Genomic DNA, 16,226 nt, shown 5'->3' with positions numbered 1-16,226 from the left:
TAAGCAAAAGCCCACGCTTGGGCCAGGAAACAGGATGGGTCCCAACACCTTCCTCTCAACCAGTGATCGCCAGCACAGGAAACAGAGCCCACCGGGAGGGACAAATTCCATGACTTCTTACCATTGTCGTCACCAGAATCTGACTGGAAGGAGCTCAGGGACTGAACTTCTGAGTTGCTGCCTTTATTACTGCCTGCAAAGCAGGTCACTTCTCCTGGGTCATCAACCCCTTTGTCTTCGTGGACAGCCAGAGAGAAAGCAGAAATGACACTGGTTACCTTGTGCATATTTCCAGCCCCGCCCCCTGCCAGAGTTCACTTCTTGGGGCACTTTCATTTGCTTAGAGAAAATAATTTAGTGCACAATAGAAAACTGACTGTACCATCAGGGGCAAAGATCTGTCAATCAAGAAATTTACATTATGGATTCGAAACCCTTAACCTGTGGTAAATGAGCTTCCAAATAGCTGACAGCCGAAAGTCGCTGTTCCATCCTCAAAGGGAAGCGACTAAGTGAAGAGGAAAGCTAGGATGAAGTGGCTGGGCTGCTCTTTGCCATTCAGAGTTAATTTAGATCATTTACATGAACTGATGTGGTGTCAACACCAGGTTAAATGAGATTACTTTTAAAATAGGAGTATAAATATTTTATAGGCAAGAATGCCATTACACTAATCCGAACTTCCCTCTCTGGGGAGCGAGTGGAGTTCTCAGCTTTGCCTTCTAGAGGGCAGCGCCACATCATTTTTGGGAATGACAGCATTTGGCACTCTGGAGGACAGCAGTCAGCAGTGTGGATGTGCTCTTAGCCATACACTTCTCCTTCTTTGCCATACAAAGAGAGCCTGCACACACACACACACACACACACACACACACACACACACACACACACGCACGCACTACAGGGCTACTTTCTTATTTGATGGACTAAAAGAAGCAATAAAAACCCATATCTTGAAGTTGTCCAGTGAAAAATGAATTAGTCACCCAGAGACTGTCTCGCCAGCTAGCTCTGCCTTGCTTAACAAAGGGGGAAATGTAGTCGATAAAAGCTCAACAATACTTTGGGGGGACATGTGAGTTTTGGCCTGAGGTGGATTCTGGAAATAAAGCTGTCACATTACGAAGTGGGTGGAGGGAACTGATCACCAGGAAAATCATCACGGAATGTGACGGTATGAAGAGATGGGGACTCGTGATTAAGGGAACAGTTGTTCTTCATGACTAGAGAAATCGCTGTTTCTTCCACAAAACGTGCAGGCACTGCAGCTCTGCATCTGCCATCAGATGCTGAAGCCACAGCAAAACGATGAGTTGGATAAGCAACCGATACAAGTGGACAGAGATGCTAGGGAGATATTCACCTCCCAACAGCCATGTGGCAGAAAACATGTGCCTTGGAAGAGCACAAGGTGGGCACCAGGCTTAGCCCTGAACACAAGGAAGGAAATGCCAAATGATCCACCCTGGTGAGTATAGTGCTGTGCGCAAAACTCCTTTCTCCACTCTTCCATTTATTCAAAATCTTCACTGCTAAATGAAAGGAGGCTTTCTACTAACCAGGGGATTGGCAAGGCTGCAGTAAAGTCTAACTCTACCACTAATTCGAGCGGGAATATATTTATGGTTAAAATCCAAGGGGAAAGACTTGAAGTATAAGTGTGTCTACTCAGAGGTGGAGTCAGCAGAGAGCATAGTTGGAGTGGTACTAGAATAGAGGCTGTCCTCCATCATCAGCAGACTCTCTCTCTCTCCGTCCCTCTCCCACTTCCCTGGTAAAGCTCCCAAGAGCGGTCTGGGTAAAAGCACAGGCTTTGGACCCTGATGCACCAGATGCCAATCCTCACCTCTCCCTTTCCTAGTTACCGCTCTAAAGTAAGTCATTTCACTTATCCACTCCTCCAATTGGTCCCATGTGGGGCAGCTGTGGGGATTTAAGGAGACGAGCCAGCACACGGCAGTGGTGGTTTTTCATGTTCATCTGCTGCCTCTATTTTCTCACCAAATCTCTTCATCCTTAACCCTTGCATGCTGAACTCTGTCTTGAGGACTCATTGGGACATTCTTGAGATCACTAAGAAACTTCTAGGTGTCAAGTGCAGTATTTTGTTAAGACTGTGTCTTCCTGGATGGTTTTACGGTGCTCAACCCTGCTGACCTTATTGCTGACCTTACTGGCTTCTGCTTGGCTGCCCTTTCTGCTTCCCTTGCCCTCTTTTTGTTGACATGTGTTTGTTTCCCTTCCTGGCCCCAACTCCCTGCCCACCTCCCACATGTAGGCATCTCCAAGATCCTTTCTGAGGCCCAGATGGACCATCCTCTCTCTGTTCCTGCTCCCTCGGTGAGCTCACACTCTCAGAGATTCAATCATTTTTCATGTAGTTGGTGTCCAAACTTTCACCTCTGGCTGCCTTCCTCCTAAGCAACAGAGCCAGACACCCTCAGGTAACCCCTCACATGTCCCCTGCACTGACTGAGCTGCTTCCTGTTCCCATTAGGCCCTCTCCAGTAGTTTCCTACTCAAATCTTACTCATGCTTAAAGACACCAGTAGGAATACCCCCTTCCTTCATGGAGACGCCCTGTATCTCCTTGGGTCCCTGTGCTTTCTAGCTCCATTTGAAACCAGCCTCCCCCCTCCCCCCTTTACCCCGACATACATCATAGTACAGTAATCCTAGCCTTTGGAAACTCCTGCTACCCAGGGTGTCACTGCTACTCGAATATAAAGCCATTAGGCCTGATGAAAAGTCGTAGGATACAACGGAGCTTGCCTTAGTTTCATTCCGACTGATGTTAGGACAGAGAAAACAATCACCACCTCTCCCCAGGTGTTCATATAGGACAACAAACTGGTCTCTGCTCCCTCCCTCTTTGGGCCTATTTAGTCTCTTCTCCATGGATCAGTCAGAGCCATCTTTAAAAAATGTAAATTAGATCAAGCTACTTACCTGATTAAAAACTGCATTAGGGTTGCTGTTAAAATGTATCCACTCTCCCCACTGCTCACCAAGCTCCAATTACATTGACCTTGTCTATGTTCTTCAATATACTAAAGTCTTTCCCACCCCACGGCCTTTGCACTTGTGGCTCTTCTCTTTGCCTAGAATTCTGCTGTAATGAGGCCAAAAGGAGAGGGAAACACTAGCATCTGGCCTGGACCACTTTTCCTGCTTGTGGTTCACCTTCTTGTTTCCTGAACCCTGCATTCCAGCCAAACAGACGGACTTGCTTTTCTTCTGATCATGTGGGTGCCTCTATGTGGTGGAACACCCTCCTTTTCCTGGACCTTTGATCCACCATGGTCCAACTCAAATGTCCCTCTGCTCCCCTCAAGTCTTCACCCTAAGACTAGAAATACTCTCTTCTGACCTTCCATAGCACACTTCCTGTATATCACATAAGTGGCTACGCTGCTTGTTTTATTGCCAATGGTGTGCTATTGTGAGAAGAGCATGGGTTCTACCTAAATGGGAATAGAATTTGAAAAAAATAGATACATGTATATGTATAACTGAATCACTTTGCTGTACACCTGAAAGTATCACAACATCGTTAATCAACTATACTCCAATATAAAATAAAACTTTTTTTAATTTTAAAAAAAAAGAAGAGCATGGGTTTTAGAGGCTGGCAGCCCTGTATTGGAGTACCAGCTTCCTCTTACTAGCTGTGTGATATTGGGCACATTATGTATGTTCTCTGAGCCTTATTTTCCCCATCTGTAAATGGGGATAAGAACCAGGGCAATATTTCAGGGCTGGTGTGAACATTTAGGGTCAGAACATGTCCTACTGAGAGCTCTGTGCCTCCGGGGCGCTCTCCCTTCCCGAATTTCCTTCCAGTAAACACGAGCGGAAGAAATAATGATGCATTACTACTTCCGACTCACTTTCAGTTCCGGCATCCCAGCCATTCTTCCGGATGGAATCGCAGTCAGAACGGCAGGGGGACACGGCAGGGAGGTTGGGGGCCACACTGCACACGACCACACCCCGCCTGGCCGTCAGGATGCGCGGTGACTCGGGGTGAAATGTAGTCATCTCCTGGTGCTCGCCGCCCAGCCCGTCCACGATCTTGTCCAGGTTGCTCCTGGAGTCGCTCTGGAAGCACGGGGTGTAGGCCATGGGGCGCACAGGGACCTGCGGGGGCCCCACCTCCTGGTAGACGTTGCGGCTGTCCCCGCCGCCCCGCAGGTTCCGGAATGGAATGCCGTTGCTCTTGTTGAGCAGGGCGGCCGTAGCAGGGTCCTGCACCAGTGTGATGTTGTTGCGGGAGTAGTTCTTGCGGAAGACCTTCTTGCGGAAGAAGATGAAGAGGATGACGAGGACGAAGATGACGCAGAGGACCACGGCGATGCCGATGAGCTCCTCCTTCCCCACGTAGGAGTGGCCGGCCTGGATGTTGGGTACCACGACGGGGCGCAGGCCGCAGTACTGCCCCACGTAGCCTGGTGTGCAGTTGCAGAGGAAGGAGCCAAACACGTTCACGCAGGCGCCGCCGTTCTCACACTCCTCCCGCTCGCACTCGTTGACGTCCTCCTCGCACCTTCGCGACAGAACACACAAAAGCCCCCCTCAAACATCAGGACCTGCGGACGTTCCATGTTAAAGCGACATCTTTAAAGGAGAAAAAGCGGACTTCCCTGGTGGCGCAGTGGTTGAGAGTCCGCCTGCTGATGCAGGGGACACGGGTTCGTGCCCCGGTCCGGGCAGATTTCCACTTGCCGCGGAGCGGCTGGGCCCGTGAGCCATGGCCGCTGAGCCTGCGCGTCCAGAGCTTGTGCTCCGCAACGGGAGAGGCCGCAACAGTGCCGCGTACCGCAAAAAAAAAAAAAAGAGAAAAAATACCTAAAGGGTACCTGAAGCAAGACAAAAATGATGTGATGCAGTGTATATGGGAGGTGGGTGAGCATTTATGCACCCACCGTAGACCCCGGTGATCATCATGCATTAAGGGATTTCTCCCAATGCAATCTCTCCCACATTCTGACCCTAGCGGGTCGGAGGAAGGAAACGGCTGCCATGGGAGAGAAGAGAAGGAGCAGAAAAAGAAACCACAGATGCTGTTGAAGACGTACTGGTCTCCAAAATGCTCAGGGCCAGATGCATCTCAGAATGTAAAATTTTGCAATTTTAGAAATGACATACAGTTCATATCTTTCATATTATGTAGAATACCCACCCCATCCCAGGAACTGGTGCTGACATAGGCCCCATAATCAAATATGCCAGTGTTTCTACAGTAAAGCATATGGATATTCACAATAAATGAGGGAAATAAAGACTAGAAGTAGCCTCGGAATGGGTTTGGCTGACTTTGCCACCAAATTAGTTTGCCACGAATTTATCCTCAGTCCTTTTAGTTCTCAGAGCTTCTGGTATTGTAGAGCTACACTTAAAGAGCTGTGAAGCTAGACACCCTATAATAGAGTTTCCAGGGAGAAGAAAGTTTTTGGTTCTGACATTTCTCTCTAATAGATACAGTCATTTTTGGTCTCTCTGGGAAGCAGGGGTAATAGGGCATATGTAGGCAGTGGGTGGAGGGCTAAAGCATCGTATCTTCTGGATTCTATGCTTATGTTAAAGGCTAAGGCTAACGCATATTATCAGGAAAAATGATTAAAGCATTCTAACGAAAAATAAATCCATTTTATTCTCTTTAAAGCAATCCATGACTTGTTTTGAGTATAATTATAAGGCAAACATGTAAGTCTTACTCTTTCTTAGTTTAACATCATTTAAGAACATAGATCTTTCTTCTTCCCTGTCCTCTACTTCCCCAGTTATTCTGGTATGTTCATTTTAAAAGGCCCGATCACTTCTATCTTTGGTAATCCACCGTTTAAAATGTAGTCAAATGTCCCTAATTTGAACAGATTGAGGCCAGGTCAGCTGGAAATTAGTCAGAATCACAGAGTATTTAAAAATAAATGCAGCTTTATTACTTTAAATTACATCCAACAATTCAAAGTCAGCTAAGTATTTCCTGGTAAAGTCCTCGGGAGATTTACTTTAATGAATACGTAAGACTGATCTGTAATTAGAATATCACTTTGCTTCAGATTACGTATACATATATATATATATATACTTCTAAAACCATCAAGGAGAGTTGAAAGCATTGTTTTACTAAGAACTTAAAACATTCCCTTTCCATTCGGCTCACACTTTAATTTCCCTCTTCCTTGGGGGAAAAAAAGATTTGCAAAGGAAACGTAAGTTTTCAGTTTCTCAGAATGATCATAAAATGCTAGAAAGTAGAGCCCAGTTTATGAGTTCTGGGGAAATGGATAGTATATCTGCCTCAGAGCTATACTGGAAATATTAGGGGTCAGAGAAGACTTTCTTTAAAAGGATTGTTTTCCTGATTACAGAACACATAGTAATTGTATAAATTTTTGAAAATATAGAGAAGTATAAAGTAAAAATATAATTAACCCATAACCCCACTACCCAGAGATAATCCCTGATAACATTTTAGTCATTTGTAAGCACGCTTTGTATTCAGATAGTAACCCTTTGCCCATCCTATTAGTGGTGAATATTTTATGTGCGTTAGGTGTTTTTTTGTTGTTGTTTTTTGCTTTAATATTTATTTATTTGGCTGCGCCGGGTCTTAGTTGCAGCAGGCGGGATCTTAATCGCCGGTGCGGGGTCTTTAGTTGCAGCGTGCAGGATCTTTTTTAGTTGTGGCATGCGGGATCTAGTTCCCTAACCAGGGATTGAACCCGGGCCCCCTGGATTGGGAACGTGGAGTCTTAACCGCTGGGCCACGAGGGAAGTCCCAATCCCAGTTAGTTTTTTACTGTTTGGTTTTCTTAGCAACAAGAAGCAGTGTAGAGAAAGACTAATTGCACAATCTCACTTACGTGACTCCAGTGAGCCCAGCTTTGCAACTGCAGATGAAAGTGTTTCCTATGGGGTCACAGGAGCCTCCATTCCGGCAGGGGTTTGGGAAGCAGGCTGTGATCTCCGATTCACAGTTTCTCCCGGTGAACTGGGAGAGACAGGTACACTGATAACCTGGAGAAACAGAGGAACTCATGAGCCATGGATGCCACTGGTAATGCTCAGAGTGCACGGACTCGGCCAGACATGGCCTAATTCCTCTGAATCAAATCTTAGGCAGGGCCCAAATTCCCAAGATGATTAGCAAATTGGTTATTTTGAACTTGGAACCCATCTTGCCACAAAAATGCCAAGTAATGGTTTGGAGCTTGTGCTAGTCCACAAAAATTCACCTAATTAACCACATACATGAATGCTAGTGAGAATGGTAAGCGACACCCAGGGAACAGATCCCAAAAACAGAAACCAGGATGGGGCAGAAGATGCTTTCCCCACCAGGCTGCTACTGTAAAAGGTAGGATGTCTCCATGAAGGAGTTTATCGTAGGTTCCATACTCATTTCATTAGAACTCATTCTACAGTAGCTTCCTGAGAAGGGGTTTATAAGTAGTCAATGTTGTGAGACCTTGAACATGTTTTTACTCCACCCTTACACTTCTTTGATAATTATGTATGGAATTCTAAGCAATTCCCTCTATGTTACTTTTGAGAAATCAAAAGTTGTTTTGGTTCCTGAAGTTTGTGTGTGACCTAGTTTCTTTTTGTTGCTAACAGTTTGGAGGGGCTTCTCCTGTCCCCAACAATTTTCTGAGCTTTCACAATGATGTACACTTAACTTGAACCAGTACTGGGCTCTCACAATTTCTCTCACTGGAAATTGTGAAACTTTCTTTATTGCATTGATGATTTCCTTTGTTTTCTCTATTCTGTTTTTATGGAAGTTTTATGGTTTGGATCTTAGATCATTTGGATCTTCCTTTAATTTTATCTTTCTCTCATGTTACACTTCTGTGGGGTTTTGCTTTACTTTCCGAGAGAGTTTCTCATCTTTTGAAACTTTTATTGAGATTTTCATTTATGTTATCATAAATAGTTTCTTCCAAGTTGCTTTTCTCTGTTTCTGTGATTTGGTCTCTGTGAAGGTAGATTTTCTGTATCAAGCTGATTAGGCTACGGTGCCCAGTTATTGGTCAAACACTAGTCTAGATGTTGCTGTGAGGGTATTTGTGGATGTGATTAACGTTTATAATCAGTTGACTTTAAGTAAAGCAGATTACCCTACATAATGTGGGTGGATTTTATCCATTCAAAAGAAGGCCTTAAGAAGAAGGAATGCTGCCTCAAGACTGAAACACAGAAATCTTGGCTGAATTTCCAGCTACGAGGATTTCAAAGTAAAGACTGAAAAACCTACTCTTCATGAATTTCCAGCCTGCTGTCCTGCTCTATAAATTTTAGACTTGCTAGCCCCACAATCTTGTGAACAAATTTCTTAAAAATCAATCAATCAGTCAGTCAGTCTATCTCTCTCTCTACCTACCTATCAATAATGTATCTATCTACCTTGCCATCAATCATCTATCTATCTGTCTATCTATCGTATTGTTTCTGTGTCCCTGGAGAACCTTAATACAGTCCATCTCTTCCACATGAGAGGATTTCCTTTTTCTGGTAATCCTGGCTTATCAGCTCATATTGAAGAGTGGGGTCGAAGAAAACTAGAAATCGAAATCTGATAGGAAGCTCTAAGCACATCAGTGGGGCCTGTCAACAACAATACTGTGTCAGTATCCTTGGGTTGGTCAAGGTTGGTTAATTTCCACATTAATGGCTCTATCATCTGCCCAGAGGGAGGGTAAAGGCCTGGTTTCTAATGTTTGGGGGAGTGGGTGGTAGTAGAGGAAGAGTATTAGTGGGTCTCAGCATCCAACAAGCACATCATATTTACTTTGGTTCGCAAATAACCATCCTCACTCTTATCTGAAGGGCTCTTGGGCCAACCTCTGCTCCCCAAGTGGTCAGTGACTGATGCTGGGATATTGTAGATTGATCTCTATAGGTATAAGATAGCTAATAATCTATAGATTGAAATACAGCATGCTCTCATGGACGTTTTACTGAATCCCCACTCCAGAGAACTCTCACATACAGGAGGACATTATGACTGTGTGTGGGTGTTCATAGGTTTGGAGAGAGAAGGACTCATCTTCAGGAGGCAAGTGGAAGAGGCAAGAGAGAAATCTTTACACTCCTAAGAGGGAGGAACTGGGTAGCCCCAGCCTCCCTGGCACTAAGAACCCAGAGGGCCAGAGGTTGAGGCTCTGAGAGACATAATACTCTTGAATGCAACACCAATGAAATACCAGGGAACTAATATATAAGGAAAGACCACTGTTGATGCAAACTGTGTCCAGAGATGGGCGGCCTGAAGTCTATGGGCAGGATGCATTAGTCTGGGGTCTGCTTGCTTCAACTTATGCTGCTGACTTGGGGTAATTTTTTTTCCAATTTGGGCAGTTGCTCACCTAAATGGAAGTGGGGATTGCTGAAAGCAGTTGGAACTGGGAAAAATGCTTCTTTTTGTCACCTGGCTAGTCTTTGGTGAGGATGGCATGCCATTTAGAGGGAGAGTGACTTGTGAGAATGAATTCAATTCCTTTTAAGACTAAAGGGCGGGGCGGAACAACCACAGTAGGGAATCTGCAAAGCAGGGCAGTGATGAGTAGGGAGGGCAGTCAGGAGGGGGAACGTAAGGCAAGGTGGGTCAGCTCAGGTACAGTTCCTCCTTCTCCAGCTCCTATTTGACAAGCCCTGGCCTTTTCTCAAATAAAACCATAGCAGCAGTAGTAGGGGGCCAGGGAGGGGCAAGGAGGAACTGTCTGGAAATAAGGGACATTTGAATCACTATTATGGAAACTGGATTCTAACGAGGGTCATGGGTTTGATTATTTTGATTGGGTGTCTTTCTGCCTTGGAAAATCAGAATTTAAAATGAGGCACTCCCCTTGGGGCTTCCCTGGTGGCGCAGTGGTTGAGAGTCCGCCTGCGGTTCGTGCCCCGGTCTGGGAGGATCCTACCTGCCGCGGAGCGGCTGGGCCCGTGAGCCATGGCCGCTGAGCCTGCGCGTCCGGAGCCTGTGCTCCGCGACGGGAGAGGCCACAGCAGTGAGGGGCCCGCATACCGCAAAAAAACAAAAAACGAGGCACTCCCTCTAGTGTACTGTTTTACTCTCACACATTTCCTTCTGCATTTTGTCATTTTCATTATCTTCTGTGGGATATCCAGAGCTACTTGATGCAGCCGTCAGCCTGACTGATTAACCTATTCACTGAGTGTCGAAGCCATCGGCAGTGGTGTGCTCCTGGAGCCAGCTCATCTAGGGTGGAAGGTACTGAATTTTAAGTATTCAAGAATTTGGCAGACAGTTATTAAACCACTGGTAGCCTGATGCCAGCAAGGCTGGGAATATTTACACCACAGAAATCAGCAAACACGGCAGATCAGGGCTTTTGTTTTTAGAGATTTGGTTTTCCAGCACACCCCTGAAATAGGGACTGGGGGTACAAAGCCAGAAAAACACCATCGACGAGCACAGAGAGCACTACAAACTTTGCACGAGGCAGAAGCCCTGTTCTACCTCTGAGAAAACTAGCTGTCCATTTTGAAGAAGATGATGATGGTGGTAGCTAACATTTAGTGACATTTATTATGGACCAAGAACAGTTCTAAGCACTTTACATGTATTAACTCATTTAAATCTTAAAACAAGCCTTCAGTGAAGGTACTATTATTATTCCAATTTTATAGATGAGGAAACCAGGGTACAGAGAAGTAGAGTACTTATTTGCAGTCATGAAACTAGTGTAGACTTGAACCCCTGTAGTCTGGCTCCAGAGTCCTGAGTTGTTCAGTATTATCCTGAATTGTAAGTTTAACAATCATACTTTATTACACTCTCTATCTGGATTTCTCTGTTTATTAAAAAGAGAAGCAAACTTTCTAGAATCTGTTCTCGTGATGTCAAACCCATGGGACAAGGGAGGTTTTTGAAGAAATCTTGCCTAAAAGCAAGAAAAAACTTTAAATTTGGAGGGATTTTTATGTCAACATGATGAAAGGGAAAAGCAATTGGATTTTAAAAAGTGGTCAGATTTTCTTTTTTAATGAAAGAAAAGTTATATTTGCTATTTAGCCTTTGTGAAAGAGGCTTGTTGATAAAATTAACCTGTTCTAACGAAGCATTATTTATGATCTCATTATCCTGGCCTGGGCCTTATTATTAATAATTTTTAAAATGTCAACAAGTCTGCCATAATGATATTAAGTGATGTAATGTCTAAAATCACTTTGGCATTCTATGAAGGATCACAATAACCCCATGAAAGGAAAATAAGAGGCCCCATTAACATCCCTACTCTATGGGGGTGTTGGAGAGAATAGTGGCTTAGTTCAACTATGTATAGCTAGTAAATGATGAGTTTGAACTTGAATCCAGGCTTTCAGATTCTCAAATCTTTCTACAAGACTGTATTGGCATTGGAATTTGTCAGTAAGCCAGAACTCACAACTTACTAGGAATCAGGAGGGGCCTGTAGTTACTCCCCACAACTCTCCAGGGAGCCAATGAGATGCAGTGAGACGGACAGCATCAGACATCCTTCTGGGAGCCAAATAATCATCAAATAATAAAGCTAATAGCATAATAAAGCTTCTGCTCTCCCAAAGCATTACCATATGTTGATATAAAACACAAATAGAGGGAACAGAATTCCCAAAGATAGCCAGGCATTATTTGATCACAAATAATATTTTAACACTTTTGTGAATGTAAAAGAAAAATAAAATTCAGGGGATAATCTCAAAGTCTTATTAAAAAGAGTAGATTTTTTGTCTTGGGTTGGGGGAGAATGTCAAATAAGTAAACTATCACCAAGAACAGCAGCTTATTATGCGCTAGGAAAAATGCTAAGAATTTTCCATGCATTATCTCACTTAATACTTGACAACAACCCTCTGCTGAGAGTACTATTATTTTACCAAAGGGGAACTGAGGCTTACATAAGATTGTTTGCCCAAAGTTACACAGTCAGTAAGTGGCAGATGCTACTTCGTACCAGTTTCCAGATGTAAAAAAGATAACTGTCACACTAGCACTGAAATACCTATTAAAAACAAACGAACAATGCCATAGCTTCTCTCCCCTCAAATCCTTGTGAAATGAAAAGTGTATTTTATTTTATTTAAAAAATTTTTTAACATCTTTATTGGAGTATAATTGCTTTACAATGCCATGTTAATTTCTGCTTTATAACAAAGTGAATCAGCTATACGTATACACATACCCCCACATCTCCTCCCTCTTGCGTCTCCCTCCCACCCTCCCTATCCCACCCTTCTAGGTGGACACAAAGCACTGAGCTGATCTCCCTGTGCTATGCGGCTGCTTCCCACTAGCTATCTATTTTACATTTGGTAGTGTATGTAAGTCCATGCCAATCTCTCACTTCGTGCCAGCTTACCCTTCCCCCTCCCCGTGCCCTCAAGTCCATTCTCTATGTCTGCGTCTTTATTCCTGTCCTGCCCCTAGGTTCTTCAGAACCAACTTTTTTTTTTTTTTAGATTCCATATATATGTGCATAGGGTATTTGTCTTTCTCTTTCTGACTTACTTTATTCTGTATGACAGACTCTAGGTCCATCCACCTCACTACAATAACTCAATTTCGTTTCTTTTGATGGCTGAGTAATATTCCATTGTATACATGTGCCACATCGAGAAGTGTATTTTAAAGCCTTGCCTCAAAGCTGTGCTCTTGTTTACAATCCTTCTAGTTACAGCCGACACAGATGGTTTTGAAATCTGCACCCAGATGAACTTAAAATGCCCCCTCCTTTCCTTGCTCAAAGAAGAACATTGCAAAACCTATGAAATGCAAAAACAGAAGTGGTTTGAGCAATTATAGAATGAATTTGGGCTGTGTAGGCAAATAATCAAGATAATTCCTATCTTACTCCTTTGACTTTAAGTCATTTTCCGACCTGATTCACCCAAGTCATAGCGTCCACCTTCGGCCCTGTTCACCTGGGGTAGGTGAACATCATTCTGATCCAGTTTGGCTGCCTCGATAAGGAAACTCTACCTTCCGCACAAAGGTGGAAGTAATGACAGATGTGCAACTAGCACTTGGGATCTGAAGTCAGCGTCAACCACTATGCTTGCTGAATTACGACTGCATTTAGACACTCCAGGAACTTTACAGTCTGGGGAGGCAGCTGTGATGTGGTGGGTCCACGTCTAAGTTCGGGCTGCTCCTCACCAGCTGGGTGTGATCATGGCCGAGCTGCCTGACCTCTAGGGACCTCCCTGTTTTTATCTGATAATTAAGCCTCACTAATACCCACTTCATAGGGGATAATGAGGTTTCTGGATTCATCAACCACAATGCAGCCCACAAACATTAGGTGCTTTATTGTTGTAATTACTGTAATTACTATGGATTCTGAAATCAGCTTCATTTCTGGGTTGCTCATAAAGCAAACAAAAGAAAGCCATGGGGGTTTTTTCACTCTGACTTTTAGGCTGAATATTGGGAAATACTGAAAATTCTAGTCCACGTGAATCTCAATGAGTTTGAGAAAACTGGTGGCCACGTTATCACGTGAGATGCTAATCATAAGTGGCGTGAGCTTAGCTGAGGACTATGGCCTCTGTCATTACTTCACCCTCTCAACTTGTAGTCACTCTGACCTTTCTCTTTCCCTAAGCAGGGTCCATGCAATACCTTTAGACCTTGTAAGATGAAAACCTTTGCAGGTGAGACCTCTAATTTCCCCTAGGAAAGCTGGCCCACATTTCACATATTGTATATTGGGCTGAAACTCTAATACTTTCCTTGAGGACCTGGAAACATTTAATGTGTTAACATTAAGCACAAAGTAAATTTTCACCTTCTGGCATGTTCTTTTGTGTCTGCACATAACCTGGCTGCTTTAGGGTTTTTCTATTAATATCAATATTATATTACTAATGCTGTTACCATGAGGCTTTTCTAAAGTACCCCCCAAAATTACCTCAGTATTTAGAAGAAAGTCACCCAGAAAAAAACACTTTTTCCCCATTAGCTGCAAAGCTCAGTCAAATTTGCCCATAGTATATTATCTGGGAGCCTGGCTTTTCCTTTCTCTGTCCCCCTGTGCTTAGTGGGCCAGTGGGCTGAGCACATACAGGGAACCTGTCTAATTCCCTTAAGCCAGCTGTGAAGGGTGGGAGGCCACATAACTGGATCCACTGGTCACAGAGACAGCAACACAATTTAACACAGAGCTCGACACAAATCAGTCACTTGATTAAGTCTGATAGACTGAATTAATCTAGACACAAGTCAGGGGCCCAAAATACTCAGCAAAATGATGTGCTACTCAAAGTAGCACAGGTCACTCTGTAGCTGAAGATGCTTCTATGCCCAACTATTAACAAAATCTGGGAACTTGTTGTTTTATGCACCTTGCTTAGAGGGAGTAGGTATGCACTATTACTTTTATCTTTGAAACGGGGCTCAGGCGACCCCAAACTTCTGACTGTCTGGGGAACAAAGTTCAATCTTTACACTAAATCAATTATTAAAAATGCAAGCTGTGCATCTGACATTCAATTTCTGAATGTCTTATGTTTCCTGTAATTCACTGATTCACATTCTGGCAAATACAGAGTTTACTGGGATTCCCAAATGTCAGTGGTTCTCAAACTCAGAATTGCATAAAACTGTCTTGGATGCTTGTTAAAAACAGAGATGCCCGAATTCCACACTTGCAGATTCTGAGATTCTGATTCGTAGGTTTGGGTCTCTTTCTTCCTCCAAAGTTTTCACTGAGAAATTTTTTCTTGGTGGTAAATTCAGTAACTTGCAAATACAACTCAGTGACCTAGGAGAATGTTCCTTGGATGTGGACAGTGGATGACAGAGACAAGTCAATAGATTCTCCTTTTCCCTTAACAACCAAGAGACTCTTCTATAACAAGGTCTTGTTTTAATCAGGTCCTCAGATGGTGCAGAGGCACCTTGGAGTTTGAGAACCACTATATACAACACACGAAAACGGAAAAGAACTCATTTCTTTTTGGCGTTTCAGGGCAGTTCAGAGACAGAGAGAGAAATCAACGTATCACCTAGGGATATTGTTAAAGTACAGATTCTGATTCATTCTGAGTTGCTGCATTTTTTTTTTTTTGCGGTACGCGGGCCTCTCACTGCTCTGGCCTCTCCCGTTGCGGAGCACAGGCTCCGGATGCGCAGGCTCAGCGGCCATGGCTCACGGGCCCAGCCGCTCCGCAGTATGTGAGATCCTCCCAGACCGGGGCACGAACCCGCGTCCCCTGCATCGGCAGGTGGACTCTCAACCACTGCGCCACCAGGGAAGCCCCTGAGTTGCTGCATTTTTAACATTTCTGGTGATGTGGCTTCTGCTGGTCCCTGGAACACACTTTGAGTAACAAGGGTTAAGAGCATAGGCTGGGGGGCTGGGCGGGGGGGAGGAGTTCCACAAACCTGGATCACATCCTGCTTCTTCACTTTACTGTGTGATGTTGGGCTAGTTACTTAACCTCTCTGGCCTGTTTCTTTATCTGAAACATGGGGGTTGAAGGGAGCAAAGAATAGTACCGATCCAGAGTACTGGGGTGAGAACTGTGTCACAGCACAAGTAACACAGTACCAAGCACAAAATGACAAAATAACAAATGGAACTCTACCATCGAAAAAGTTATCAACTTCTCATTTTAAGAGTTAAGCTTGCAGTCTCATGGAAGTCATCTGAATGACTATTTCTGACCTGGTAGTCATCAGTTGCTGCCTTGCTTCGCCAAATTATAGTTTAGCCTCAACTTGGCATTCCGGTCATGGGCTTGAGCTGAGTAGGATAGGATAAGGCACGAAGGACTGGGGCCTCCTTTTCAGAACGTGGGTGCTCACTGGGCTGCTGCCCACCCACTGGGTCTGGAAACGCAGGGGTCACGATGGGACTAGGCCATTCCTTTTCCATGGTGGTTGCTATTTCCAGGTCATGTTTATGAAATACATATAATTTTAAGGCTTTACCAAGAGAGAGCCTTCCCTCTGTGGTTGATTTACAGAGTCATATTTACCTCTTATTACAAGTCAGCATTCTGGGCTTTGACTCCCCTGGGGTTCCCGTGGTTTGCTCCTGGGACAGTCAGAGGGATAACCCTGGTCAAATCTGCTGACCATGCCATTCCAAGCTAGTAGACTCGGCTTCCTTGCCCCTCATGCCAAGGGTTTGGTTGGGTTTGGAGGTGGCTGGAGCAGAATCCTGCTTCTCTGAAAGAAATCTGCTTCTTGCTGTGGGGTGCCTGCTATT

General features: G+C 44.3%; 1 protein-coding gene across 3 annotated transcripts in view; it reads right to left on the bottom strand.

Annotated features, from left to right (window-relative positions):
- The window catches only part of FAT3 (FAT atypical cadherin 3), a 574,942-nt gene that overhangs the window by 7,709 nt on the left and 551,007 nt on the right, over nt 1-16,226 (bottom strand). For all 3 annotated transcript variants that reach the window (XM_033431923.2, XM_049713303.1, XM_049713302.1), the window contains exons 22-24: nt 6,873-7,026; nt 3,894-4,549; nt 122-235 (exon numbers count right to left, since the gene is read on the bottom strand). In XM_033431923.2, coding sequence (XP_033287814.1) covers nt 122-235; nt 3,894-4,549; nt 6,873-7,026 — 924 coding nt within the window. The remainder of the gene's footprint in view (nt 1-121; nt 236-3,893; nt 4,550-6,872; nt 7,027-16,226) is intronic.

This window comes from Orcinus orca, chromosome 8 (assembly GCF_937001465.1).
Source record: "Orcinus orca chromosome 8, mOrcOrc1.1, whole genome shotgun sequence".
Taxonomy (NCBI): Eukaryota; Metazoa; Chordata; class Mammalia; order Artiodactyla; family Delphinidae; genus Orcinus; species Orcinus orca.
The sequence above is the reverse complement of the archived record's forward strand: the minus strand, read 5'-3'. Positions and strand labels throughout refer to the sequence as shown.